The sequence below is a fragment of the Pseudopipra pipra genome, chromosome 1 (genome assembly GCF_036250125.1).
Source record: "Pseudopipra pipra isolate bDixPip1 chromosome 1, bDixPip1.hap1, whole genome shotgun sequence".
In the NCBI taxonomy this organism is placed as follows: domain Eukaryota; kingdom Metazoa; phylum Chordata; class Aves; order Passeriformes; family Pipridae; genus Pseudopipra; species Pseudopipra pipra.
Window position 1 is genome coordinate 91,295,299 of NC_087549.1, and position 26,942 is coordinate 91,322,240.

General features: G+C 40.8%; 1 protein-coding gene across 2 annotated transcripts in view; it reads right to left on the minus strand.

Annotated features, from left to right (window-relative positions):
- JARID2 (jumonji and AT-rich interaction domain containing 2) overlaps nt 1–26,942 on the minus strand; it is a 216,039-nt gene that overhangs the window by 45,745 nt on the left and 143,352 nt on the right. For both annotated transcript variants that reach the window (XM_064665218.1, XM_064665209.1), the window contains exons 4-5: nt 15,040–15,209; nt 958–1,134 (exon numbers count right to left, since the gene is read on the minus strand). In XM_064665218.1, the coding sequence (XP_064521288.1) occupies nt 958–1,111 (154 nt within the window). In that variant the 5' untranslated portion in view covers nt 1,112–1,134; nt 15,040–15,209. The remainder of the gene's footprint in view (nt 1–957; nt 1,135–15,039; nt 15,210–26,942) is intronic.

Here is a 26,942-nt window from a genome sequence, read left to right on the forward strand (position 1 = left end):
TATGCTAGGTGATGTTGCAATACACACAGATCTATTTTTCAAGATATGGCACAAAGACATGACACGAGGACATGACACACTGTAATGAATGCAGTTTTTACTGATTTGTAAAGAAATAACTGACTTGAAAAAGTTTTTTCCATAAAAATCTTTCAATCAAGAACATGAATGTAATATCTTAGCTGAGTGCAATTGTGGTCTCAATACTGCATGTGAAAAATTAAGCATTGCCCATGACATGCATTTTGATATCACTTATGGAGGCTTGTATTTTATTTAGCTTTGAAAAAATAAAATTATTTGAAATTAAATGTTGGTCACAAAAAAGCCAGAGAGAGTGATTGTGTGTCTATACATATATGTGGATGTGTGTATAACTCCAGCATGTCTGTGTATGCATATATATCTATCTGTCTATCTAACTATCTCACAGAATCACAGGATTGCTTAGGCTGGAAAAGACCTTTAAGATCCTCGAGTCCAACTGTAAACGTAACACAGCCAAGTTCACCGCTAAACCATGTCCCCAGGTGTCATATCTACATGACTTTTAAATACCTCCAGGGATAGTGACTCAACCACTTCCTTGGGCAGCCTTGACAACCCTTTCAGTGAAGAAATTCCTCCTAATATCCAATCTAAACCCTGTCTGGCACAACTTGAGGCCATTTCCTCTAGTCCTATTGCTTGTTACATGGAGAAGAGACACCCACATTGATAGATAGATATATATAGATATATATATGTGTGTGTGCGTATAATTTCAGCCCTGCACTTATAGTTCTGCCATAGAGTTCAGACTGTCAGAAGAAACAGGTTAAGGCACATGACGCTAACACTACATCTTACTCCATCACTTTTTCACTCAGATACAGAAGAACAGAGAAGGATTGAGCACATTCAGCTCATATATGTCTTTACTATGGGTGTAGGAGAACAGCACTATTTAGGACCTACCTTGCCCATTTGGTACTTGTTTATGCGTTTTTCCTTTCCTAGGGGTTGACTGGCATGATGATGAAGCATTGTTTGTGGCTGTTTTTGTGTCTTCTGTCTCCTCCTCCTCTTCTTCTTCATCCTCATCATCCTGAGAGCTTCCAAAATATACCATGTTGCTGGGCAGGGCTGGAGAACCTGATCATTATAAAGAAATGGCCCATCAGCATCATTACATTCACTTACTGCACTAACCATATTGATCATAACCTACTTTAGTGTCATGCATAGCAAGGGAAGAGAGGGACTCAGAGATGGAAGGTCACACTAGTGCATGACTAACTAGAGGGTTTTTATTTATTAGTTTTTACCAACAGGATACGCATGTGAAAAGCGGGGTTCTCCCCCCCTCAAGCACATTCTATTCATACTTCAGACAATCAAACAGTCTTGCTATAAGCCCTAATTAATAGCTTTGTGTATTCAGGAAAAGGACTAATGCATATGTTTAATTTCAAATGTGTGCTCAAGTGCCTTACTGAAGTCTTAACACACAACTAGAAGCTTACAGCTTTTCCAAACAGAAGAAAAAAAGAACAAAAAACCAATCTGCACCATGGTAATATTTTTAGGTTATCATTACAATAAAGCATTAGCATTTAAACTTCACAATGCTTTGAAGACCTCTACAGTACTGCACACAATATTTTGCAGCTTTCTGCAGTGTGAAACAAAGAGAAAAACTGAGGCATTGAGATGCTTATTTGCCTAGCAGATTCCTGGCAAAGGAGAGAAAAGAGCAAAGGGCTCCTGATTCCCTGTGTGCTCCTCTTGAGAATGTTGCTTCTCTTGATTACTTCCCATGATACTCCCATGATTTTTAAATGTACAAATACTGCTGACAACTAATGGACACTTTCCCTTGTGCCCAATATCATTCTATTGAAAATGAGTCTCTGTCTATCCCCTGGAGGGACACGTGCCCTAGGAGCCTTCTACTTACTCCCAAGGAAAGAATTTTTGGTAAAGAAAGGGAAAAAATAGAGTCAACAGATGTGGATAATGGCAACTCGTCGCTTCAGTTAGTTATTTTCCTGTAGCTAAATAAAACAAAAAGACAAAGAGAACTGGGCGACAGATCAACAACGCAAGGTAGTGGCTATTTGGCTGGTGCTGCCTTAGGAAGCACTTCTGGCTTCAAGCTCTTCAGAACTGCAATTCTGTGTTTTGTTTGGTTTTGAGCTGTTGGTGTTGCCATTGCCAACAACTAACTAAAGCTTTTTTGGAGGTTGCATATTTTCTGCTCCCATCAGCTTTGTACAAAATACTTGTAACTATAAAAATTACATTTTAATGAATGGATACCTAAATATGGCACAAAAACTGGGATGGGTTGTTTCTGCGATGAATCATCCTTTCCTAACTATACTGGTTTTGATAGGGATGGAGTTAATTTTCCTCATAGTAGCTGGAATGGGGCTATGTTTTGGATTTGTGCTGGAAACAGGGTTGATAACAATGGGATGTTTTTGTCCATTGCTGAGCAGTGCTTGCACAGTGTCGAGGCATTTTTTGCCCCTATTTTTCATGTTGCTCTGCCAGCAAGCAGCTGGGGTGCGCAAGAATTTGGGAGGGGACACAGCCAGGACATCTGAGCCCAACTGGCCAAACAGATATTCCAGAGCATATGACATCACTCTCAGCAATAAAAGCTGGGGAAAGAAGGATGAAGGAGGGGGGGACATTCAGAGTTACAGCGTTTGTCTTTCCAAGCAACCATTAATATGTGATGGAGTCCTGCTTTCCTGGGCATGGTTGAACACCTGCCTGCCAATGGTAAGTAGCGAATTCCTTGTTGGGCTTTGCTTGCAGCTTTTGCTTTATGTATTAAACTGTTTTTATCTCAACCCATGTGTTTTCTCAGATTGATCCTTCCAACTCTCTCCTCCATCCCACTGAGGGGGAAGTGAATGAGTGGCTCCGTGGGGCTTAACCCCCACCTGTAAAGACCTTTGCTCTTGGCCTTTATAAGAGCCCCTTTGGAACTGTGGCTGCCTCTGGGAAAAGCAGAGAGAAACTCCTCACCAGCATCCTGTGCTGTGCATGAGTGGTGGCCCTTGGACAGCTACAAGAAACACTACAGCAGCACCGAGGGCATGATGATTTCTCCCCCCTGAAACAGTGTACATATCAATCCATCCAATCTAGTCATAAACGTATGGACACATATGGCTATTCTAGGGGGAAAGGCTTTTGCATGTCACAACCTTCATATTTATATAGACTAATGACCAAATTAAGACTGCTGACATATTTCATGGCATGGAAGCTGTAGCAACTTACAGAAACAAAAAATCTTCACATTTTTTATGCAAGCCTAGAACTTTTTGGCACACTCAGAGCAATTAACCACAGCAGGTAAAAGGTGGTGAAAGGCACAGGCACATTAATTCTTCTGCTCAGAGGGGAGTTTTAAGTCTCAACAGCAACTAACTAGAAGACTCTAAAACAGTTACTCTAAGATAGTGCTGCCTAAAAAATAAATTGTTTTTTCTTCCATCTAGGTACCCTATGTGTAGTATGGATTCAGAAGCTGGACACAAGTGCATCAGTTCTTAGCAGAATCTGAAGTCTGACATCATCAGTGCATTGACAAATGATGGCATAAAAGAAACTCACTGTTAGGAACCCTCAAAATTAGATTCAAACACAGACTGAAATCTCCCTATTATAATTAGAGAAACAGTCAGAAGATTTATCCTTCTGAGACACTAAAATAGGAGACTAGATACAGTGTCTGATCTCTAAGCTTCATCTTCCCTACAATCCAAAGCTTTTTTGGCAGTAGCTTTCAACAGCAACCAGCAAAAAAAGTATCATCTGCAATGCAAATGTTGTTATTACAATAGCAATCTTTTTTTTTCCTTCCTTTTTACTAAAGCACAGAGTAAAATATAGTGCTCTGTCATTCTGCTTAGAAAGGAGGGAAAGTCCTACCAAGCCTGAGAGCAGGCACAAAGTTCACCTAACTCCTGATATTCAATTGTTGTAATCTCAGTGCATAAATCTTCTGTCAGAATGACATTTTTTAATTCTTTCCCATCAAGAACTATGAACAACAATGGTTAAACTGAATTCCTGGGACAGCTGGGACTGCTCGGGAAGTATATTTCCAGAGAAATTAGACTAGCAACATCCAATAACACAGGAGAGTCCTGCTAACCCTCTTTTTATTGATCTAAGTGCTCTGCAATATGAGACCTTGGAGAAAAGCTGGCGTTCAGTCTGGGTCTCCTCCCCTCCTTCTCATCAGCTTTTCCTACATATTTATTAAACTTGACTTGCCAAACAGAAGGAAAGAAAAAAAGTCTGGACTTGCACATTTTTGTTCTATTTAAGCGTTGTTATGGATGGAAGACGCTGAAAGAAATCTAAAAGCTCTGAGTTTTCTTGCTTATATTTTATATTAAAACTATTTTTATCATCATCTTTTATAATATGATTTCAGTTCTGGAACAGCCTCAAATAATTTGTTCACAACTATGTGTTAAACTGGTTAAAACCATTTTCACTTTAAGGCTATGTATCTAAACATGTCCAAAAGGCTGAGAAAACACTGATTTAAAATATTGAAACAGGCTGTTCAAGCTCAAGATACTACAAATTCCCTTTATGAGCAAACTGAAGGGAAGACAAGGCTGTAAGTATACTGTGATTTCATTCAAACTAAAAGAAAGACAATTATGTTTATTAGACAACACCTAACTTGTGAGTGGTTTATGTGCATTGCTGGTTTACACCAAGAGCTAAGAACCCTCACTCAAAACTCCTCTTATGGAAATAATACTCTGACCTCATGACTGAAGAACTAACAAAACTCATATGAGCAAAGCTGCACTGTAAAGAGCGTAAGCTACGTGATCGCTCACCTTCTTTATTATAATAATGATTCCTGTCCTAAATATGCCTCATCCTCTCTGAGACCAGACAGGATGCGCATATGATGCCACAGCCTATCTCTACAGGGGACCCCATTTGCTACTCAAAGCTAACATAAACAATACTAAGTACTGTTACTGTAGTCATGAACAGTCAAGACCACTGGAGATGCGAAGAATGTGCACTCAAGAGCTGGTTTGTTTTTTCCAACTGTATCAGTTGGTCAAATAAAATATATTGCCCTTCCTCGTAAATCTGGCCTATCTTCATGACAAGTTAAGAACATGGTGGTTTTCCTTACAGTTCAGAGCTGTTGCTCTCAGGTTTCTCCATGTATAACAGATATTTATCATGAAAATGATGTATGTTTTACAATGAAAATTATGTATGACAGCCCTCCAAAATGGCATGAGAATAAGGAAAAATGCAGGTTCGCCAGATGCATGCATACACATGTATGAACAGAACATACAGTTGTAGGCATTTCCTTCATATTTTAACTTTACAGAACACTATTCTGCATGTTTTTGTCTTTGCCTGGATGCACTCAGCAATAGAAACCCACAGGGCAGCTATGCTGGGTCCTTCTTGCACATATTTGCCAGCCAGGCAGCAAGAGTGAAGTATTATTCCTCCTCTTCTTCTTGCCCTCACTAGCACCAAAGTATGATTCTCAAAGCCTACCAAGGGCAACCTAAAGAGCAATAACCAACAGCAAAAGAGAAGAGCTACAGTGCTCCAGATAGAGGGCAACATCTGGGCCTGGGAGGTGGTGCCTGCCAAATCTCATTACTCTAGGTATATAATTCCCCATTTCCTCGCTTTCCATCCCCAAGAAAACAGCAGAAAAATCTGTGAAAGGGTTATGAGAGCCTGTGGCTGTATTGAATTTTACAAGTCTCCTTCTGTGCTGGGAGCCCCCAAGTTGTGCAGGCAGCTGCTACCATGGGCATTGCAGTGGATGAAGGGGAGAACAGAGGAGGAGGAGCCCTGCAGCACCTAGGGAAAGCACATGAACAACCCTCCACGTAGAGGAACTCACCCTGCCATGTTACCTGATCAGCAGGTGCCTGAAAAGCCCGCTCACTCAGCAAATCTGATGGCAACTGGAAATTATATTTGACTTCTCACCACTTATTTAGAAGACATTTCATACAAGGAACCATCTAGACTGTTAGTAGCTGTGTGGACATTTTTCTTGGCATCAGAAACAGTCTACAGAACATCTACCTCCATCTGGCCTCTTGTTCTTATTCCGGTGCCACCACCTCAACTGTGGCAGTATAACGTTTTGTGAGGCCATGTGGTGAATTGGATCAGGGAACTGATTCAGATTAAAATCCCAGACTAAGGAAATTAAAGTCCATTAATAAAGCTATAACTGTAATGTAATGTTACAAGTTCTCAAGAAGAGATTTGGAAAATTTCTATGCACACTTTTTCTTATTGAATGTGTAGCATAATATATCACTTTATGTTATTAAACAAAACATTAAATGCAGTATGTTTCCACTCATGTAGAAGCTGCACGTTTTACATTCTGTCCTGATGATGTCTAGGCACACAATTCCTAAATGCTTTTCTTTTCCCCGCAAGACAGCTGATTTGTTTTGCATCAGTATTTGCACAAAAGCATGTGCTATCAGCAAAGATCTGGATGAGGCAACTGAAAAATGTTGGGAAGGAAGGAGAAGCCATGGCAGAAGCAGTAAGCTGTAAGAAAGAGCATGCAGCAGTAGCAGCAGAGCAGAAGAAGGGAGGGGCTCAGATGTGCTGGGGCTGCAGAAAGAGGCAAGTGGCGAGAACTACATTAGCAGATGGACACAAGATGCAGGAGCAATGGGAGAAGGAAGATACTGAAAGAATTACTGACATTCAATAGTAACAAATACAGCAAAGCAGGAAGGACGCTCCTGTTAAAGCTGCTCAATACAAGGTATCTGTCTGACAGTGCTGTCAACCTGCTGCCCTCATCTGGACATGTGCCACTCACCCTTTCTTGTTCAACAAGTCTCACAGTAGAGAGCAGAAAAGCTATGCCAAAGCCAGGCAGAAACCTGGAGGGAACTTCCCAGCCCTCTTCCCCTCCTCCCAGTCACTGGGGAAAGGCCAAATTACCAAAGCTGGCCCTCATAGTGCTATTTTGAACAATTTTTCATGGCTTTTTGAACAATTTTTAAACAAAGTTCCATGACTGACTAAGGGATTGCAAGCCATACAGAAAGCCTGGACAGCTGACACAACCCCATCTACCCTCTCCTCACCAGAGAGCAGGAATTACTGCTTCTATGACAAGATACCACTGTGTGTGGCAAATATTGAGAAAATCATTAATGGTGAGTTGTCCTTTTTAGAATCACTCATCATGGTTACAATGAGCTATGAATTATTACAAAAAGGGAGGACAGTCGTCTCTTTAAAAAAATTAGATTTTAAGTATGTTTGGCAACTGTTTCCATCAGTATCTACAGTTTCATTATTGAAATCTCTCTAGAGTATTTTTGTCTTCCCTCCTATTGTGAGACCACACAAAAGAAAACCTAACTATGTAGGAAAAACGATTACCACAACTACACACAAAGTGTGGTGTAATGCATATGAAAGGATGACAAATGTATTTCATGTCCTCCGTTATAACAATTTGATGCTTATACAACAGTAAGTACAAAGTAAAATATATTTTTTTAAGTCATGGTGCTGCTTTTAGCAGTTTTCCTGGAAAGATACTACCCTTTGCATATGAAAAATTCAGGTTTTCTACTACCAGTAGGCAGAACTGATGCTTACACAGTCTGTACACACAGATGCATTGACCTCAGCAGCAAGTGCCTGATTAATAGAATAAACTATACTCTTTTTCAGCCATTTTATTTGACTAATGAGGTTATTAAGGGTTTTTTTTATTATTGTTTGATGAATGTGCAGTTTTCCCTCCTAAATTACGATATGTTTTGTTTCTCATTAAATTACATTAACTTTTGTCTTGGACTAGCTAAACACATTAAAAAAACCTCTGAATTTGGATCTGAAGAGTGGAATCAGAAGTATGGAAAGTGCATGTGCTTTGCCAAAAATACTATTTCATTACTCTTCAGAATTAGCTGGCAGTGTTTCTGCAATATTTACTGAAGTACAAACCAAATGTTTTCATCTGGACAGGATTCAAGCCCTGGTATGTTACAACCACAACAAAAATCATCTCAATCCAAGAGCCTTCTCTGTAATTTGGGCTGTGGTTTCTGCAAAATTGGAGGATTCTTCTCCATGAATTATTTACACCAACTCCCCCTCTAGCTCCTCTCTTTTTTTTTTCCTCCTAACAATTAAACATAACCCAGATGTGCTTTGGAAAAATCCTAAAACAATTTAAGACATCAGAATGATTTAAGCACAAGGCAGGTCAAGGTATGTGGGACTTAAGCCTGCCCCAATAAATACATGGCGTGCCAAGCCCTACAACAAGCCATGTCCAGAGGTTTGGCTTCTCCAACACGCAGCCTCATTTTGCGGCTGTATGCAGGTGGAAAAACCTTGCCTCTCAAATGCTCCTGATGTGCTGGCATCTCAATGCTTAAAATTTAGGTCCTGCTTCTCCTTTGTATGTCCTACATTACATTTTATTACATTTTGGCAGGACAACACCAAGTCCCTGAAGTGCAAATAAATGTCATTTATGCCCACACTTTGTGGTTGTTTTACCAAGCAAGGCTAAAGGAGAACAAACTGCATAAACTCTAAAGGAAAGAGCAATTGTACTTCACTTGTGAGGAACAACCCCAGAGTGAGCTCCCTGGTGCCTGAGCGAGAGGGAGGAAAAGGCCATCCCAAACACAGAAACAAAACAGAGCTCAAACACAGTGATGCCCAAACTCTTCCCTCCCCTGTCATTGCACGAATCACAAGGTGCCTAGTGTTATGGCTAACTTATCAACTAGTGTAGCAACACTAAGCCCATTTTCTTCTCGGTCTGTTCTTCGAAGTAGTAGAGCTAAAACCAAAAAGCCAAAGAAAATTTTTCCTTTTCAAGGGAAATGGAGTAAGGGTGGGGAAATGCGTGAAACTCTGGCAGAAAAAAAAAAAAAGGTTCACTTTCCAAACTTAACAAAACACACACCAGACTAATAGAGTACTCAATATTAAAAAAATCAGGAGTGCTTCTCAAATCTACAATTCATATCCAACAATCTCAAGGCAATTTACCTCCACTAACCTGACTAGATTTTACAGTGGATCTCAAAACCAACCCCTTCCACATACACTTCAATCCCCAACTTTACATTCCCCTCCACCATTCCCAAAAAGCTACTGTTTTATATCTAAGAGATTCTGGGCCCCATTCCTAGCACAAAATAAGTCTTTTGGAGAAACATTGAACCTCTGGTATATTCACAAGTTACAGAAGCAGGCTCACAGTTTTCTGGCTGGCATGAAGAGCAGGAATTGCCTTTGCCAGAATACTTTACACTGCCTACCTGGGCAGCGAGGTTTTGAACTGCTGCTGCCATTGCAGCACTCAGATTTTATGCCAGTAGCTCATCCATAATCACCATCCCGCTAGGTTGATTTTATACAGACTTAAATATTTATCCTCATTTTACAAAAAACTAAGCAGCTTGCTGAGGGACTCAGAGTGAGTCTGTGGCAAACACAAAGGCTAAACCTCAAGATTAGTCTCCCATTTCAGTCAGTTAACTTCATCCTGTGGCTTTTTGCAGAGGTAGATACTGGAATCATTAACATCAGAAAGGCACTCAAAAACTGGAAGAGCAAGAAAAAACTTTTATTCAGCTGTAGTACTACACATAGGATACTCTATCTTGCTTCAGCACCTCTTAAATCTCCCAGTGGACACACAGTGATATGAAGTAACATTTTCACATGCCTAGAGGTCTGGCCCTCCAGCAGCACTCTGTTCCCCTGGGAAGGAATAATGCCGTGGTGGTGGTCACTAGGCTCTCTCCGTGTACTTTACACATCTTGCTCACTGTGAACCTCCATAATCACTTCTTCCTGCCAACAGTGATTAAATTACTCTTGTCCTAAACCACCATGAGAGTTACTTACTAGTTCAGAGCAGCATATTCCACAGGTGGCCTAAATGGCTGCACATGAGAAATATCCTATATTCTATACTTCGATATTACTCCTAACTTTAAAAAAGAACTTAAAAATTGTGAGATTACAGTTACAAAATGCAAAGTTATTTTTATTAAATGGTTTGTGCAATTCAGATTTAACACCCTGAAGTTTATTCTTCTCTTTTCAGTCCATTCTAAAATTTTAGTTTCAAATACTAAATGATTGAACAGCAAAATCAATAAAAAACCTTCTTCCAACAAATTATTGTACATCTGCGTGTTGTAATACTATTTTTGAGTTACAGAAACTAACTTAGACTGCAAAAAAGCTCTTTTTTTTTTTTTTTTTTTTTTTTGGACAGCATCAGCATTTCATTGCTTTGCTTCCAGCCTAATCAACTTGTTGTGGTATTGAATCTGCTTACTCTGATGTGGTGAGCATGTCTCCACGGTGGCAATGTGCTCCCTGGTAAGGTTGGTGCTTCAAGAATGTGATTGATGCAGTCAGCAGCTCTCAAAGTACAGTGTACCTATTGACACTGAACTAGCAGGCAAACATACCTTCTGCCTTGTTAAAAGATACAGTTGTTTTCTAACATGCCCAAACTCAAGAGCCCGGGGTTTTGGGGTCTCTCCAGTTGTAAAGGAAAATCTTTGCAGGTATCAACTGACACCTATCCAACCTCTCCTATCAAGACTCCAAGGAGAAGACTGGGATCAAAGCTCCTTGAGCCTACCACCCAAACACAGGTGTTTAAAAGAATAAAATGTCTATTTAAAAGCAAACTGTGAGAGGACTGGAGCACTGGGAGTTAAAAGTTACTGAAGTTCAGACAAACATGCTATAGTGAAATTTTTTTTTTGTTTTGCCCTATTGTAATAAATCATCAGATTATTAACTCAGCACAGTACTCAAATAAAAAGAACAATCACACATTTTGCAGAATAGAAGAACCTGAAAACTCAATTTGTGAGATCTCAATTAAACCATCTTTATTTAGGAATCCCTGAAATTCTCTAGCATGTAAGTCCCAGAGGCTCAGCTTAATTAGAAAATTGATCATGGGAAAACTTCTTAAAATGTAGTCTCCTAATCATAGCCTTCCTGTTATCAACTTTTGCCAAAGATCTATTGCTCCCAGGGAGTTGTTTCTCCTTCCTCCTTTAACCCATTATTATTTGACTCACAATATTTTAACCCGTAAATAATTACAGAGTGCAAAGGTAGCTTAAATGCACTGTAACAGAAGCTATTAAGAAAAATATGATCAGAGGCAAAAAATACAGAAAAAGTGAAAGCTGTTGTACAACCACACAGAGATGACACACTTGTATCTACGCGCTGCTGAAAGATACTAATTATGCCTCTGGCAAAGGGCATACGGGCTCCTTCAAAGAAGCTATTTAAAGATAAGAACACTGCAGACAAACACTACAGAGATATCTGTGCTATTCCCTTCCTTCTTCTGGAAATTCTAGGTCACAATTTAATAAAATAAAACACCCCTCCACTTTTTAAAAAGAAGGATTTTAAAATAATAGAAGGCAGGGCAGCCTTGCCAAGTCTGGTCAATTAGATGTATTCCAGGGTGCTCAGGTATCCATCAACTGTTACAGCTTTTTCACTCTCCTCCAATTACCTTTCAAGAAGTAATTAGTACATTGTATTATCGAATCAAGAGTTTAAAAAAACAAACTAATTAAAAATATGTCTACAGCCTTAGTATTCTGAATAATGAAACCAAGCAGGTCATCTTGGTTAAATTATTTCCCTTTGAAATTAGGGGGGCAGGTACATAAAGATTATTTGAATCATTAGATTTTCTTACATGTAACAGGAGAGGTAAATGGGACTTCTTCTCCGTAGTGGGACCTTACATATGTCAAGGGCCTTTCTTCCACACTGTTGCATGATAATACTGCTCCATCACTGATCGAATGCAGCCGCTCCCACTTAAAATAAACCCCACAAGAGCAATGAAGACTGAACTTGTAGTGGTGATGGGATTTTTAAATTTCTCTACTTAAAAACAGAAAATGAAAGTACATGCTGACATGGTGGTATTTGGTCAAAGGCTGGACTTGGCTATCGTGAGGGTCTTTTCTAACTTTAAGGATTCATGATTCTGTGAATCAGTGTAAATTCTGACAAATTTACACTGTGCTTCTCTGACACTGCTGCTGGGTGTGATGGGACAAGGAGAGAGACATGACCACAGAGCTGCTTTACCACCAGTCTTGGAGAAGACTCCCCTGCTGATAAAAAAGCTTTCATTGTGAATGCAGTGACTATATCACCCGAACATTCTGAAGGACTAGGACCTAAGATAGTTCTAACTTAATGGTTTTTTTCTTTAAATTAAGCAAACATGGGGATTTACTGTCCTGGATCTTATCACTACTACACTTAAAATTTTTGAAGTGTTGAACTTCAACCCTGTCAGTGAGCTCATATTTCCATGCAATTGCATGTCACATTCCATCGTGAAAGTGCCAGGGCTGGACAGATGCATCTGGACGGAAGTCAGAACAACCACATGTCCCACCATGAAAAGAATTCTGAATCCCTCAACACTTCAATAAATAATAGCACAGAGGTTCCATATCAAAACAAACCCCTTCCAAAAACATCAGAAGTCTTCCCCGTGCAGGGTTTAAATAAGCTGCTGTCTCTTCCCTCTCCAAGCTCACCAGGTACCACCAGAAGAACAGCACCAAACTAAGCCTGCCAGTGCCCTGGAAAACTATTTGTGGGACCTTTATGGAGTTGGATGTACCATCTTCCACTTCTTTTTTTTTTTCACAGGGCACATCAAAAGAGAGAATCACCTGGAGCTAAACCTCTCAAGAGGCCAAATGGGCACAACCTCAGACAACCAGGACCTTCTGAAGGACACAGAATTCCAGGCACAGAAGCCAGAACCATGTTAATACCAGTTGGAACAACCCCACTCCTACTTCCTCCAAGCCACAGCACTCTCCTGCTCCTCCACAGAGGAGCATCTATGTAGCAGATGTCCAAGAAGATTCCCCCATCTCTTTTTAGGCTTTTTACCGGGGTGATGGAGCAATAAGCTTGTGGAGGTGCTGAAACAAAGCCAACAGCTTTCCCTTTCTGCTTTCCTTCAGGCTGTTTAAGCAGACCATGTACGTGCCATGTGTGGCACTCAGAGCAGATTTTCTCTTGTGGCTTTTAATATAAGAGTAATTGTGATCTTGCTGTCTGAATGCATGTGCTGTCTGAAACATGTGAGTACTCCTACATACTGAAGAAATTAGGAATGAATTGTAAGTTCTTAATTGACAGTACAAAACATCAATTATGCCACAGATGAATAACAAAGAAGAAAATTACAGGTGCAAGAGCCAAACAGCCACTGATAAAAATAAAAAAAAAAATAAAAACAACAACATGAAGCATTGGAATAGGACAAAAGTACTCGTGCTTCCCCTTTGTGTTGTTAAACCAGAATGCTAAGAGACTAGGAAATAAAAATGGAGATAAGTGACACCCCCATACAGGTTTCCTTTCTGTAAGTGCAAGTGCCTTCAAAGCTATAAATAACTCATGCTTAGTTAGCAAGCAGTGGAAACAAGTGTGTGAATGCAGCCATGTGTGCTCACACACACACACACAACCCCCATCTGAATCTTCCCACCAACAACTGTGGCAGTTGGCCCAGATCACAGCAGTGACATGCTGCCAACAGACTGATCAACCTCACCACACACTAAATTAGAAATACATTTACACAGATTAAATTTCAGAGGACCGTGATGCCACTTTAAACTCCATTAGATTCTGCTCCTCACAATCCTTTAAAAAACCACAAAAGCTAGCAAATCACCCCCCTCCATCCCCTCCACCCACCCGCTTTACCAGAAGTCCCAACAGGATGGAGGCTCCGTAATAGACATGAATCAAGATGGATAAATTAGTAACCAGTCCAAAGGTACCACTAGCCTAAAATCTCACAGAAGAGAAGTAAAAAGAAATCAAACCGCACTTCATTAAGGTAAGAAAGCCTCAGCAGGACGCTATGGGTTGTGTTGATCATTGCTGCTCACAGATGAGACAGAGACCTCAGCACCAGAAAGGGGAACTCAAACACAAGCTTTGAAAGATTTAACCCACTAGGTAAGACTTTTGCAGACAAACCCTATCTGTAACAAATTCATACCCTTTCAGCAAGTAAGGGGACAAAATAACAGCAAGAGGCATCATTCCAGCACATCGAGGATGGAGCAGTGACTAAAAGGAGGGGGCACACCTGCCAGAAGACAAACATACCACAAGAGCTAATATGACAACTGGGAAATTAAACTGAAAGATGCTATCTTCAGTAGATGACCTGGCACACAGGGCCATGGACAGTACTAACTCAGGTAAGGTCTCCTTCTTTAGCTTAATCCAGACAGTCCGCTGTAGCTCACACTCGGGTCCCCAGGTCTGACGTGCGGGCTTGCAGACACGTACCAGCCAGGCTCAAACACCTGTTACTATGAGCTAATTCAGGCATCTCTCTCTACAAGTTCAGATGCCTCGTTTGTACTTGAGTTGCAGTGTGGAGGAGCTCACCTGTTTTAATTATCACCACAGGAACAATCTGGCTCCTGAGGCAGTCAAGAACAATGGCAACCCCTCCACCTACATCACATGAAAAGCCTCGCTCAGAGTGAACAATAAAGGACAGCGAGTAGGTAGAGAAGGGGAATTTCCAACCAGATTTCTCCTCTTGCAGGAACAAGTACTCAGGCAAGTTAAGCACTCCTTCAGTTTATAGTCAGACAAAACAAGGAGGATGGGGAGGACTTAAGAGAGCCAGACAATAATCCATTCAGGATAACAGAGAGCCAAGCATAAAAGAAATTTCTTTTTGCACTATTACCAGCCTCATTTTATGATCTTTATAACCATGAACTCAAATGCTCCTGCTGCAGATACACTTAAATTGCTGAGAGTTGAAATGCACACAGTGTATTCAAGTGTAGCACCAGTACATTTGTCGAGCTGCTGGTCGGTGTGCGGTGCTACGGCTGGTTCTGTGAATGAGACTGTCCCCCAAGGCTGCTGCGAGACACCTACCTCGAAGACAGAGGAAAGTGAGAAAATCTTCTGTCTTGGGCTTCCTTTTGGAGAGGTCAGAAATCTGAGTGGCAGGAGGGGGTAACAACGGCTCCACTACCTTTATTGGAGTTGTGCTGGGACTGTTTGGCTGGGACTGAGCAAACTTCCTTTGTGCTTGCAGCCTTGGCCTGTGGAAACAAGAGCACATCAAAAGCTTGTTAGGCAGAACTCACAGGATGAGTGAGAACATAAAAATTCACCAATAAAAAAAAAAAGAGAGAGACAGATCTGAATCCATCTCCCACCAATATATCCCTAGCTGGGTCAATTATGAAGACAGTATTTTATTTGTTTTACTCTTTGGTATCTTCTGCTACAATTTGGAAAACCAGAAAGGGAACATCTTGACTGTAAAATCTGTGACTACTGTTTCATATGTTCTGAGTGGTTTTTTGCACATTACAGTTTACCATTCACTTATTTGGAAATTAAATCTGTATTTTGCACCATGAAAATTTCTTTTTTTTTTTTGTTAAGTGTTAGGGTTCATTGCTTCCTGTTTTTAATTATTTTACAAACTAGGTTTATTTTGGTCCCATTAGGGTTTTAGTTTATCCCAATCTGCTAGAATATTATTTCCATGGTAAAAATATATATTAATAGATAAGGTATATATATTAGCATTCAGTTCTACAAAAACAAATCAAAACCTTTAGGAAAAAGTATTTTTGACAAGAAAAACATCCAGTCAGAGCCATTAGATTTTCGTTTGCTTGGCCACAGCCTAGAAGGACAGTAAGCAAGAAGGTCAGGAGTGGGGTTAAGTAAATTTTTAAGAATGAAAGACATGCATGGAGTGAATTTCTTCAGTCCTGACTGACACCCTCTGATTAGTTTTAGAGCATGCCTGGGTATGGCTGCAGGAAATGAATGGCTGCAGGTGGTTTTGGCACCCAGGCTACAAATCATTTCAAGCCTTTCTGAAGGCTCTGATTAACTGCTAAGGTAGCAATGAATACGATTTTCTTTAATATGTCTAGAATGGAAATTGGTATGAGGGAAAGCGGTTTGGGGCAGGACAGATACCTGGAGGGGGTCTCGCTGGGAACCTGGCTCAGCTCAGCATTTAAGAACATGCTAATTTCTCACTTAAGCAAGTGGGATTCTAATTATGATCTTTATTACAGCTTCAAAAAAGAGAGAAGCTACAGAAAGAACTTAAAACCTTGTTGAGAAAGGATGCAATTTTATGTCATTTTCTTCCCTAATAGCAGAGTATTTACATAATGTCAATCTGAAACATATCAAATAATGCTGAAGGAAAACCCAGGTCTTGTCACTCCACCGCAGGCTTGACTGTTGTGACTTAAGGAAAGCACAGTTATTGTTCAGTACGGATGAAACACATAATTGTCAAACCTTTTCTTTTTCATGGCTATTAACCTTGAATAGCTGGGTAAGAAGAGGTTTGTTACTGTAGTTTTTAAACTTTCGCAATTTTGTGGCTAAAGTAGCAAAAAAAATTGAAAATCCCAGCAGTGTAGGTATGTATATACACACAACCCTTAATGACAACAGAGAAAAAAGTATCATTCAGCAATTTTCTCCCTAAATTCTGCATAAAATTGTCCATGTTCTCATTATCCAACCCCCATCTCCCAAAACAACAGAACACACCAGCCATTCTTACTGCTTGTTTTCATTTCCTTGATGGCAAAAAACCATACTTTTTATAATTTTTTTTTTATCACGGTGCTTATAAATTGTGAACTGGAACTAAAAGACTATTGAAAACATATATTTCCTCGTATCCAGGAACAATTATCTTTCCAGAATGAAGGTCTTGCATAGATCTGCTTGTATCGCCTCAAAATTATTCAGACTGCTTTGCAAAGCCCCATTCTTTCACGCAGACTGAGGAGTTCCATGCAGGATGAATGGGATTTTAATTTCAGTCATATACATTTCTATCACCAAAACTACACATGCAGCCAGAGAAAGACGCTTTGTGTTGGCTTCTGTTCTGCACAAAACATATGCTCTCTCAGCAAAAAACAGACTATAAAGGTTAGCAAGCAACCCTGCTTTCTGCACAGCAATTTTTCCCCGTTGGTGTGCTTCATGAGCTGGGCTGTTAAAAACATACACCCATCCTCTCTGCATCTCTGTACTTGCTCAAATCTCATGTGATTAACGATAAGCAGCGAGGAGGACCACCACCCCGAAAAGTAAAGGTTAAGCCTGTTCCACAGTTCAAAATTAACCCTTTGCAGCAAGAGTCACCCACGCCGTTTTGCAGTATCCCTATTATCAGTCCCCAGAGCACTGAAAGGGGATTAGGGAATGACTTTTAAGTTTCACATAGATGTGAAATGAATGAGTGAACTGAAAGTACTTTTGGTCTATCTGTACTTTGAAAGTACACTCTGCTAGCATTCTTCTCTGGTACAAATAAATGCCTGTGGGGCACAGAGCCTGGCTTGGCAGCATCACCAGCTCTTCATTACTCACCCAACTCTTCACTGGCCCTTCATGGGGGCCCTTCATTTCACCAAGGACAGCGAAAATGCCAGGTCTTTCCTCCACACACCTTCAAGCTATGACCATGAACTTTTGCCACTTCCCCAGAGAGGCTGCAGAGACTTGTTGCTATATGGTCAGATGTGTCTAAGAGCTTCTCCTCTCAAACCAATGATGAAGGTTGCTGTACTTCCATCTGCTTGGTTTGAGTTCACCAGTGCCACAAAAACTGGACTCCTTATGAAATATCTTTTATTAAAACCTTGAGCAGTTACAGGGTGCAGGCACCAGTAGTGATTACTGGTTCAATTTATGAACACTAGTAAATGAAGGTGTTCTTTTGTGACTGCAGCAGCCTCTAGATTTCTGCACCAACTACTGTTCTTCAGATGGATAGGCATGTGCTCCACAGGTTTCTACTACAATGTCTGAGGGTGTACAGAGAGTGAGCTGTGAGCAAGAAACAAGCTATTCTGTAGCTACAACATATTGGGATGAAGAATCAAGGTTAGTAAACAAAAGACAAGCTCTTAAGCAGCCTTTGCTCCACCTTTGTTTCAAAGGTTTGCCAGCAAAGGAAAAACACACATATTTCAAAACATGGGCAAAAAAATCTGTTTCTTGTGAGGGCATGTGTACCTCTTAATAAACTCGTATATCCCCATGAAAACCTCTAGCAGCATAAAACCAATTATTTCGGGTATGGTTTCACATTACACTTAATCCAATCTAAGTGTGAAGCTGCTGCCAAAGAAGGATTGTACCCTTCCTCTTCACTACAGTTACATCAGATGAAGGACAGTAACTTGTTGTACTCACACACCACTTCTGATCAGGGAAGAATAGCTAAGTAATAAAAGTGCTCAGAAAGGCAGTTTGTGAGCAGGTTGTTGCCAACCTAAAATTTAGAGAGAAGCAGTGTGGTCTGCAGGAGTAGGGATATGATCATCCCCCTGTACTTGGCACACTCCAAATCCTGTGTTCAGTTTTGGGCCCTCAACACAAGAAAGACATTGAGGTGCTGGAGCATGTCCAGGGAAGGGAAACAGAGCTGGGGAAGGGTCTGGAGCACAAGTCTGATGAGGAGTGGCTGAGGGAGCTCGGTTGTTTAGCCTGGAGAAAAAGAGGCTCAGGGGGACCTTATTGCTCTCTACAACTACCTGAAAGGAGATGTAGCCAGGTGGGGGTCAGTCTCTTCTCCCAGGTAACAAGCAACAGGATAGGGGGAAATGGCCTGAAGTTGCACCAGGGGAGGTTTAGATTGGATATTAGGAAAACTTTCTTCACTGAAAGGGTTGTCAAGCATTGGAACAGGCTGCCCAGGGAAGTGGTTGAGTCACCACCCCTGAAGGTATTCAGAAGATGTATGGATGTGACACTTAAGGACATGGTTAGCAGTGGACTTGGCAGTGCTGGGCTCGTGGTTGGACTTAAAGGTCTTTTCCAAACTAAACAATTTCGTGATTGTTTAAGCACATACCATCAGCAGCACGGCTTTGCTCTTTGCTTCTTAACGCAATGATTTCTGCTGGAATGACCTATTTAGCGTCCATTTGGCAAGAGGAGACAGATTGGCACGAGTGGCAGAAAGAACAACAAAAATCCTGTTTCCGTCCTCAAAACAAATTGCTCACTCTGTCCTCATTGAAAGGGTATACACTACGTAAGGCTTGCAAATACGCAAACAGAAAAAACTTTTCAAGAAGGAAAAGGATGAGGAAAGAACTCAATACCACATCTAAACGTCATGTGAACAACCAACATGCAGCCAGAAATATCTAGACTATTTAAAATTAAATGGTAAACCACCTCCTCTCACCAGAATATTATTTTCCTTCCACTGCTTTTGAGAGACTTTAAACACTTACCTATCACACGGACTTAAAAAAAGCTTCAGCCCGAGGAAGTCTCACCTCCTTTTGATTCACTTCTCTTCTACTGCTTTTAGGTCTAAGCAAATTACAGCCAGAGACTCCACAACAAGAACACCCTGATTGTAAAAACCCAGACTACAAAACATTTCTCTCCCATCACAAAATATAATTTTTGAAGCTTTTCTAGACTAGAATTTATTTTTAGTTGAATATTTTAAGGAAATTGCATTCTTAAATCAAAACACTACAGTTCGCATGGGCTAAAAATACTTCAGAATGTCTTTTAAATATCCTAGCACCATTAGAATATCCTAGAATATCCTTTAGCTTGTAAAAAAGTTCACATTTAGGAAAAAAAGACTTACTATACAAAGGCCGTCCTTTCTTTGCAAAGCAAAGCTCAGGCTAGTAGTAACAGTCTGTGTTAAATTTGGTAAACATTAATACTCTAGATAACAGAATCAAGTATTAAACTATCACTATGTAAGATTTAGTCATACATCAGTACAAAACCCTGACTCTTTTCAGTTTATTACCCCCTAACTCCTAAGCAAAAGCAAAGCATAAGGACTATAAAACATACACAAAACCCAATATGCACAATCAGATTTGTAATACATGTGTATTCATACTAACCTATTTACAGAAAATTCTGATGAGAGGCTGTTCTCATTCCTAAGTATCTCAACTGGAAGGAGATTTGCAAAACAAACTATCTTTTTCAAACATTCTCTAAACTCCAGCAATCTGCAGGTTTTCACAAAACTTCCTGCTTAATATGCGCTACAATATGTCCATGCTGCTTGGTCTCATTACCTTCCACTTAGTACTTGAACTCCACTGTTGCTTTTGTCTTTTCCTGCTTTTCTGTAGACTGATGTTTATGTCCTTTTTCTTTATAACAGCACCACTAGAGTTAGATTTCCAAATGCTACAGGAACCATAGCTTAAGTAGGTGCTTGAGTGGTATAGTTTTGTGGCTAATTCCCATTTCCCTTTCCAATGCAGTGTGCTTTTCACTTTTTCTGAGCTGCTGGTGAGAGGCTGGCAAGCTAAAAAGAAGGAATCTACACTTCTTGTCTTTCCAAAAGCAGCGTCGTATTTGGGTATTTCGTTTTTGCTGTTTCTCCTCCTGAGAAACTGCAGGGGAAGTATTTGTGGATATTTACTTTTACTACTAATGAGCTGAGATGAGCTGATATTAATTGACACCAAACATTGCATAGCTAGTTAGGAATACAGACTCGCTTACTGCCTGATCTAAGGCTAGCTGTTGAGGGAACATCCACTATCAAAACACATCTTTGAACAGGGGAAATTTTGGGTTCTTGTTATTGCTCAGGCTTTGCAATTCCTGGATCTCCTTCAGTATTACACCCCACAATCTGAACAGCAGAAATTCAGCACACCACGTATCTACTTTTTTCCATTCGAGGTTTGTCCTCGCATGGACACAGCTGAGCTTACGTTCTGTGGGACTATTCCCATACTGCTGTCTCAGCCTGATTGTCCCATACAGCTACACACAGTCACAGTCAAGCATTACAGCTGTCTTTCCATCAGTCACTAGTAACCATTAAGGGTTACTGGCACAGACGGGCACTCTTCCTCACAGGTTTTGTCCTGACCATTCTTTGTTAGTATCATTATAGTTTCCTCTCTGCTGTGTACCTGGGTTGTTTATTTCCTTGCTGGCTCAGAGAAATACTTATCTCTGATGTTTACTTGGCCCTACACCCCTGATCTAGATCAGGTTTGAAGCACACCATCTTTTGGGCTCATCAGAGCTGACAGAACAAACATGTAAATTGTGTAACTGTGCTGTACAACGTGACACTGTCTAAAGCGCACAACATGCCTGTATGCAAAGACTCATTTGTGTGCAGCTTTGTTTATTAAGGTAAGCTCATCTACATGATGAAAATGACAGGCTGTAGATGTGTTCTGACCTCATTTAAATTAAAAAAAAATTTAAAAAGTAATTTAGGCTTTAATAGCCAGGTGTCTGCTGGAAATCAGATAATTATCAAGTGTGTAATTTCCACCTCAAACAAAATCTACCCTGTGATGGGCGCTGCTAGGCAAGCCAAGATGAGCATGCAAAACTTGCTGCTGGACATCTCATTCTTCATGGGACAAACAGGAAATATTTATCACTATCACATGTGCCAGCAGGAAGCGTGGCTAAGCTACATTTCACCATTTCAATCCTAAGAACAAGTCCAAGACATTCCCTCCAACAGTAACCTTCTAGAGGATCACCAGTTCATGTAAACAGGGCTCCAGACTTCAAACCAACAAGTTGTCTACATCAACACTGCCAAAACTTATATGAAACATGTTTTTTCTCCCCCAGCTGCGAGGGTAAACATTACTTGGGAAAGCAAAAAAACGGGGTGGAAAAAAAATTCCCTCAGAATACAAGACTTTGTTGACTCTCCCTGGAGCATACCTGAGTGCAAGTGTTGGCTCAGGTAGTACTAGGCACTGCTTCTATCTGTATGCATTCACATACCACTGCAACCACTGTGTCCCGCGTCACGTTGTCAGGTGGATAAACAGCATCACACCAAGAGCAAGAAAGCAGGCATCTGAAGGAGTCCTTTGAACTGCATTCCCTCTCTCACATGCCCATAAGCTACTGGGATATTATTTTCTGCTTGCATCAGTGGCATCTGTTGCCCATTTAATAACTCACCGCTTCTGTCACTACTGCCAGCAGGTTTGAGGCAGTGGAAACTGAGATTCAGCATCTGTGTCTCCACACCTGTTTGAACTAGGAAAGAATTTGAAGTTAAAGAGACCTTGTTGCTCCCACCCATGCAGTATCAAGTTCAGGTCTCTGGTGCAAAGCATGCGGTCACTCTAAGATGTGGTTCCTTCACAATAATTTGCAAGATTATGTAATCCAAGACACAATCCAGACCTGTATTACCAGGCTGGAGTATAATTCTTAATCCTGTCATATGATTAAAATAATCTGGGCTACTTTTCAGTAAATTAACAATTCCAGTAAGGTTGAATGCAACAATTTTCAGAAGTTATTTTTACTAAGACCTTTATTCACTCAATCTTCTTCGCCTTCTGCAGTCCAATAAATCAAAATTGGGCCTAAATTAACAACATGATTTTAAACCAGCTTTTAATTCTCAAGTGAACAAATGGAAGTAAAATAGTAAGCCCATCTTCATTCAGTCCTTGATTGTTGAACCTAACAGGGCACATTTCTATAAATAACACTTCTTGCTTTAAAACTCTAGCCACAATGAATGGATGCACATTTTCCTTCGGATTTTTCTTTAGTTGTATTTGTTTCAAATGGTAAACAGTTGGTTTCTGAGACCTCCTCTCCTGCTAACAATGGAAAGGTGGATGGAAATGGCATTTAACGAATGGTAATTGAGCTAACCCATCTGCTTATAGACTAGTTCAAAGTACAGCTGGACACAAAGTTTTTTTGCTAAAAACTGCTCAAATTATCATTAATTCTGGAATCGCCTGTTTTTCCTAACCATGCTCACTGATCACAAGAAGATACTTACAGTCTCCAAACCCACCTCATTTCATGCAGTTCAGCAGAGCCTCTTACACCTACTAAATTAAATATGTGGTTGGTCAAACTACATACAAGATCACGTTGGGCAAAGTGGGAGTTCTTAAAAGCCACTGGACACCGTTTACCACCCACCACCACAGTAACTATGAAGGAACTGGACAACTTCAGCCACCATCCATGAGCCTCATACATATCTTCACATGGCATACACAAGCAGCCACAATGACATAGGTATGGAGACTTTGCCTGCTAGACTAACCCATACTAGACAGTTCGTGGAAGAAGTTGTAGAAAATTAACATTGTGTTCAGATGTCAGCTATGTATCCTGGAAGTTTGGGTGTCTCGGTGGTCTAGATAACCTTGAGAGGGACGTATCACACTGGGTACTAAATGCTCTGGTTTTTTGTCCAGAAATATCCATGGCAGCCAGGGAATTTTGACACTTTCAGCAGTAGGGTTTCCCAGTGTGAACTTGAGTACCATCCAGAGACTTCAGGACACACAAAAGCAAAGATGAACGTGAACCAATCCAAAAAATCAAAAATATAAATAGTCAAACTTGCAGCCCTTCTCCAGGAGCATGAGTCTCCTCTTATCCTACTGCTGCAACTGGTTTTAATTGGACTTGATGCAAGAGCAGTCCATGCTTATCGACCTTCAAGTATCTCAACAATGGGATGCTTCCAGCTCAGACTCCAGCAGCTGAAGAAAGATTGATTTAAATTACATTAATGACCATCAAATACTCAAGCACTTCCACCCACCTCACTTGCCAGTGGCTGTGGCAAGTGCAGGAAGGTTTATCAGCTGCTGCCCAGGGAGAAGCAGCAGCAGGAATGTGACCCAAATGACGATGTGGCATCTGAATGAAGCTCCCAAGAAGCTGTTTTCTTACAGTTGGCTGCTTTTGTCATCAGATCAATCACAACTGTCCTACAGACTGCCCATAAATCCAGGACCAAAGCCTCATTCCTCTATAAGTAAGAGTAGGATCTGGACAATCAGGAAGACAATGAGTCTTTCAAAACTACCTTCTCCAGGGCTGTACCACCTGAGATTGGATAAGAATTTTTCCTCCTCCGTGCAGGCATGTGGTGAGCTGTACATGGCAATAGATGGCAGAAGAGATCCTTCTGAAGACAGGTGGTGCCACCCTTCCTTTGTCCTGCAACAGTTCTTTAAAATTCCCATTTTTGGAGCAGCTTCATTTCTAGTCTAAGAACATAAGCACTGGTACTTCAACCTTTGACTGCTAAGAGCTCTACTCCAGCTGTGTCTACATTGCAACCACATTGCATGTTGCATAAAGCCACCCAGGCTAAGCCTTCAAATTCATCAGTCCACATGGGAACCTAACAGCAATGCTGCAGACACTTCACTGTGAGTCCTACAAACCCTCCTCCCAAGGTCCTGGTTATTGCTGACACCTTCACCACCACAGCCAACACTATTCAGCTGGGCTAGCTCAGATATGCTCACACAAGCTATAAAGGTACATAGTGATGCAAAAGCAGCTTCACTGAGAAGGAATAACAAACAGGAATGCATTGCAGCAGTCCGTTTTGGAGGGAGCTGTGTCTTGGATATATCTCTTTCCTTGCTGTTCTTTGGGCCATGCATGCTGCAGGGACTGTTCACTAGAGATGGCTTATGATACTAGAAAGGACAAGTTGACTCTTTGGGACTAAGCTACAGTGGGAGTCATTGCATTTGTGTGAATCAGTACCAAGTACCATGTGACAAGCACTTATTTCAGCAGTACCATAAAAGGTACAACAGCTTCTGACTCCTCCTCAACGCTCCCCCCTGTGCACAGCTTGATTCTGCTCCTGCAGCCATTCTCTGGAGCCATGCTTCTTCTGCAGCTTTTCTCATCTCTGGCTGCTACTTGCTTCTCTTCACCAGAGCGCTCCACAAGCTGCTTTCCAAGCACAGCTGAGCACAGTTACCTACAAAAGCACTTGGCAAATCAACACTTGAGTTACTGGTTCCTGCTTCCAGAAACAAGGGCTCCCTCACTCTTATAGCAGCATGACCCAAGACTCCTGAATTTCAGCTTGAGCCAAACCCACCACCCCATACCAGCAAGTATGAAGTAAGGAATCACATCACCAAGGAGTGACTTTAGGCCAGGCCTGCCATTTTATTCTGTGCTGCTGCACATAGAAGAGCATCACCACATGCCAGAAAGCTAAAGTGCAAAACCACGGCAGCAGAAAAAAGAATTAAGGAACTCATTTACATTTGCTTGTTTTTTAATAATCACTAGCAGATGTCTGAGTGTGTGCTAGGTCCACAAACTTTTCTTCAAGGAGAAAACCACAAGAATAAAGTTAGTTTTTCACATTAAATCCTGTCCTGTGTGCTGGAAGGAAATAAGATTGAACTCCACACTAAGAGACACCTTCCCCACTGGAAGGAGGATGCAATTTCCAGTTCACTTGCACGGTCTCCATCTACTGGCAAGGACCTGTCAAGGTCCTGCTGCCAGCACTCGCTGCAAGTGGAAGAGCTATGCAACCCTCATAGTTTTCTGTTATTCAGGTAAAGTCAGTGTGGGGAAGCCTGTGGACACAAAATGGTCTCCCCTTCCACTTCACTGCTCTGCAACACCATTCTTCTGTCTGTGCTGAATTACAGGAAACTTTGGTAACTTTGTAATCTACCTTTTTTTTTTCAAAAGCCTTTTTGGCCCAACAAAAATCCTTCCTACCCTGTGGAAGAGAGCCTATAGAATATTAAAACCTGCCCATTTTCAGAAAACTTGAGCACTGCCCCCTATTTAATTACACAGAGGTCAAACCTACTTCTAGCACAACACACTGTGCAGCTTCAGTATTCTTCTCTTATCATTTTCAGTGTTCTCAGACATCTGCAGAACCTGTTTGCTTCCCAGTTCCCAACTACGACACATTAAACAAAACCAGCACGGTCCAGATGACAGAGCTTCCTACTTCCTTACTCACGCGATGACCTCTGGCACTACCCAAAACCCCAGTCTCTGATAAATTCAGTGCTGTTCTTTGTTCCCTATTCCTCTTCAAAACAGTTGCAGATTCAGACTGAATGGTTGAATGATATGCCAAATAATACCAAACATATCAGCAGCTCCCTCCCTAGTCAATTGACCAACTGCTAAAAGAGGATGCAAGATCAGAACCAGACAACTGAAGGAAAATTCTCTTTTCACTTTGAGCGGCCTTTACTCTGCAATTGTGCTTTAAAAAGAAAAAAAAAAAACCCAGACCATTTCATTCTTGTTTTCCAATCTCAGAAAGCCATGTGTACCTCGACTCTTGCAATTGTTCATTTTTGCCCTAAAAGCAACTTGCACTAGCCAGAAAGCCAGAGATTACTTCTGGCAAAAATGTCGGAAGTAACAGTGTATGGATCATTTTAGCCATCATCTGAATGGCTGAAAAACTTCCTGTTCAATTAAGTCCTGCATTAATCCCTACCATTTGAATAAAATTTTCCATCTGCTAGCAGGAAGTGATAAAAGTCACACAGTCATTAGGTTGTGGGCATTTTAACCTCTTGCAGAGGTTGCAGCTTGCAATTTAACCACACCTGAAATGAGATATCTGCACTTCCCATGGGGACAGCCTTTCGAAGGCTCCTCTACCATCTGGCTATTACCAGGGACTCAACATTTCTCTCGTAAAACTACAACATTTAGACACACAATGAGGGAGGGAAGAAATAAAGAAGAGTCACAAGACATCCTGTATCTGCTGCACAGACTTTACTCTGATAAGCAGCAAAGTGATCACTTTTGCATAAAACACCTATCAATCACATTCACCGTCTTGCCAAAAAGGATTACTAAACAGAAACACACCTACGAGCTGCCAAGGGAAGAAAATAAAATAAAAATCAATATATTCCATTATGTTAAACCTATGCTATTCTTATATAATTCTGAAGGCAAAATACAAACTTTAGCAGGTGCTATTTCTACTTTTTAGT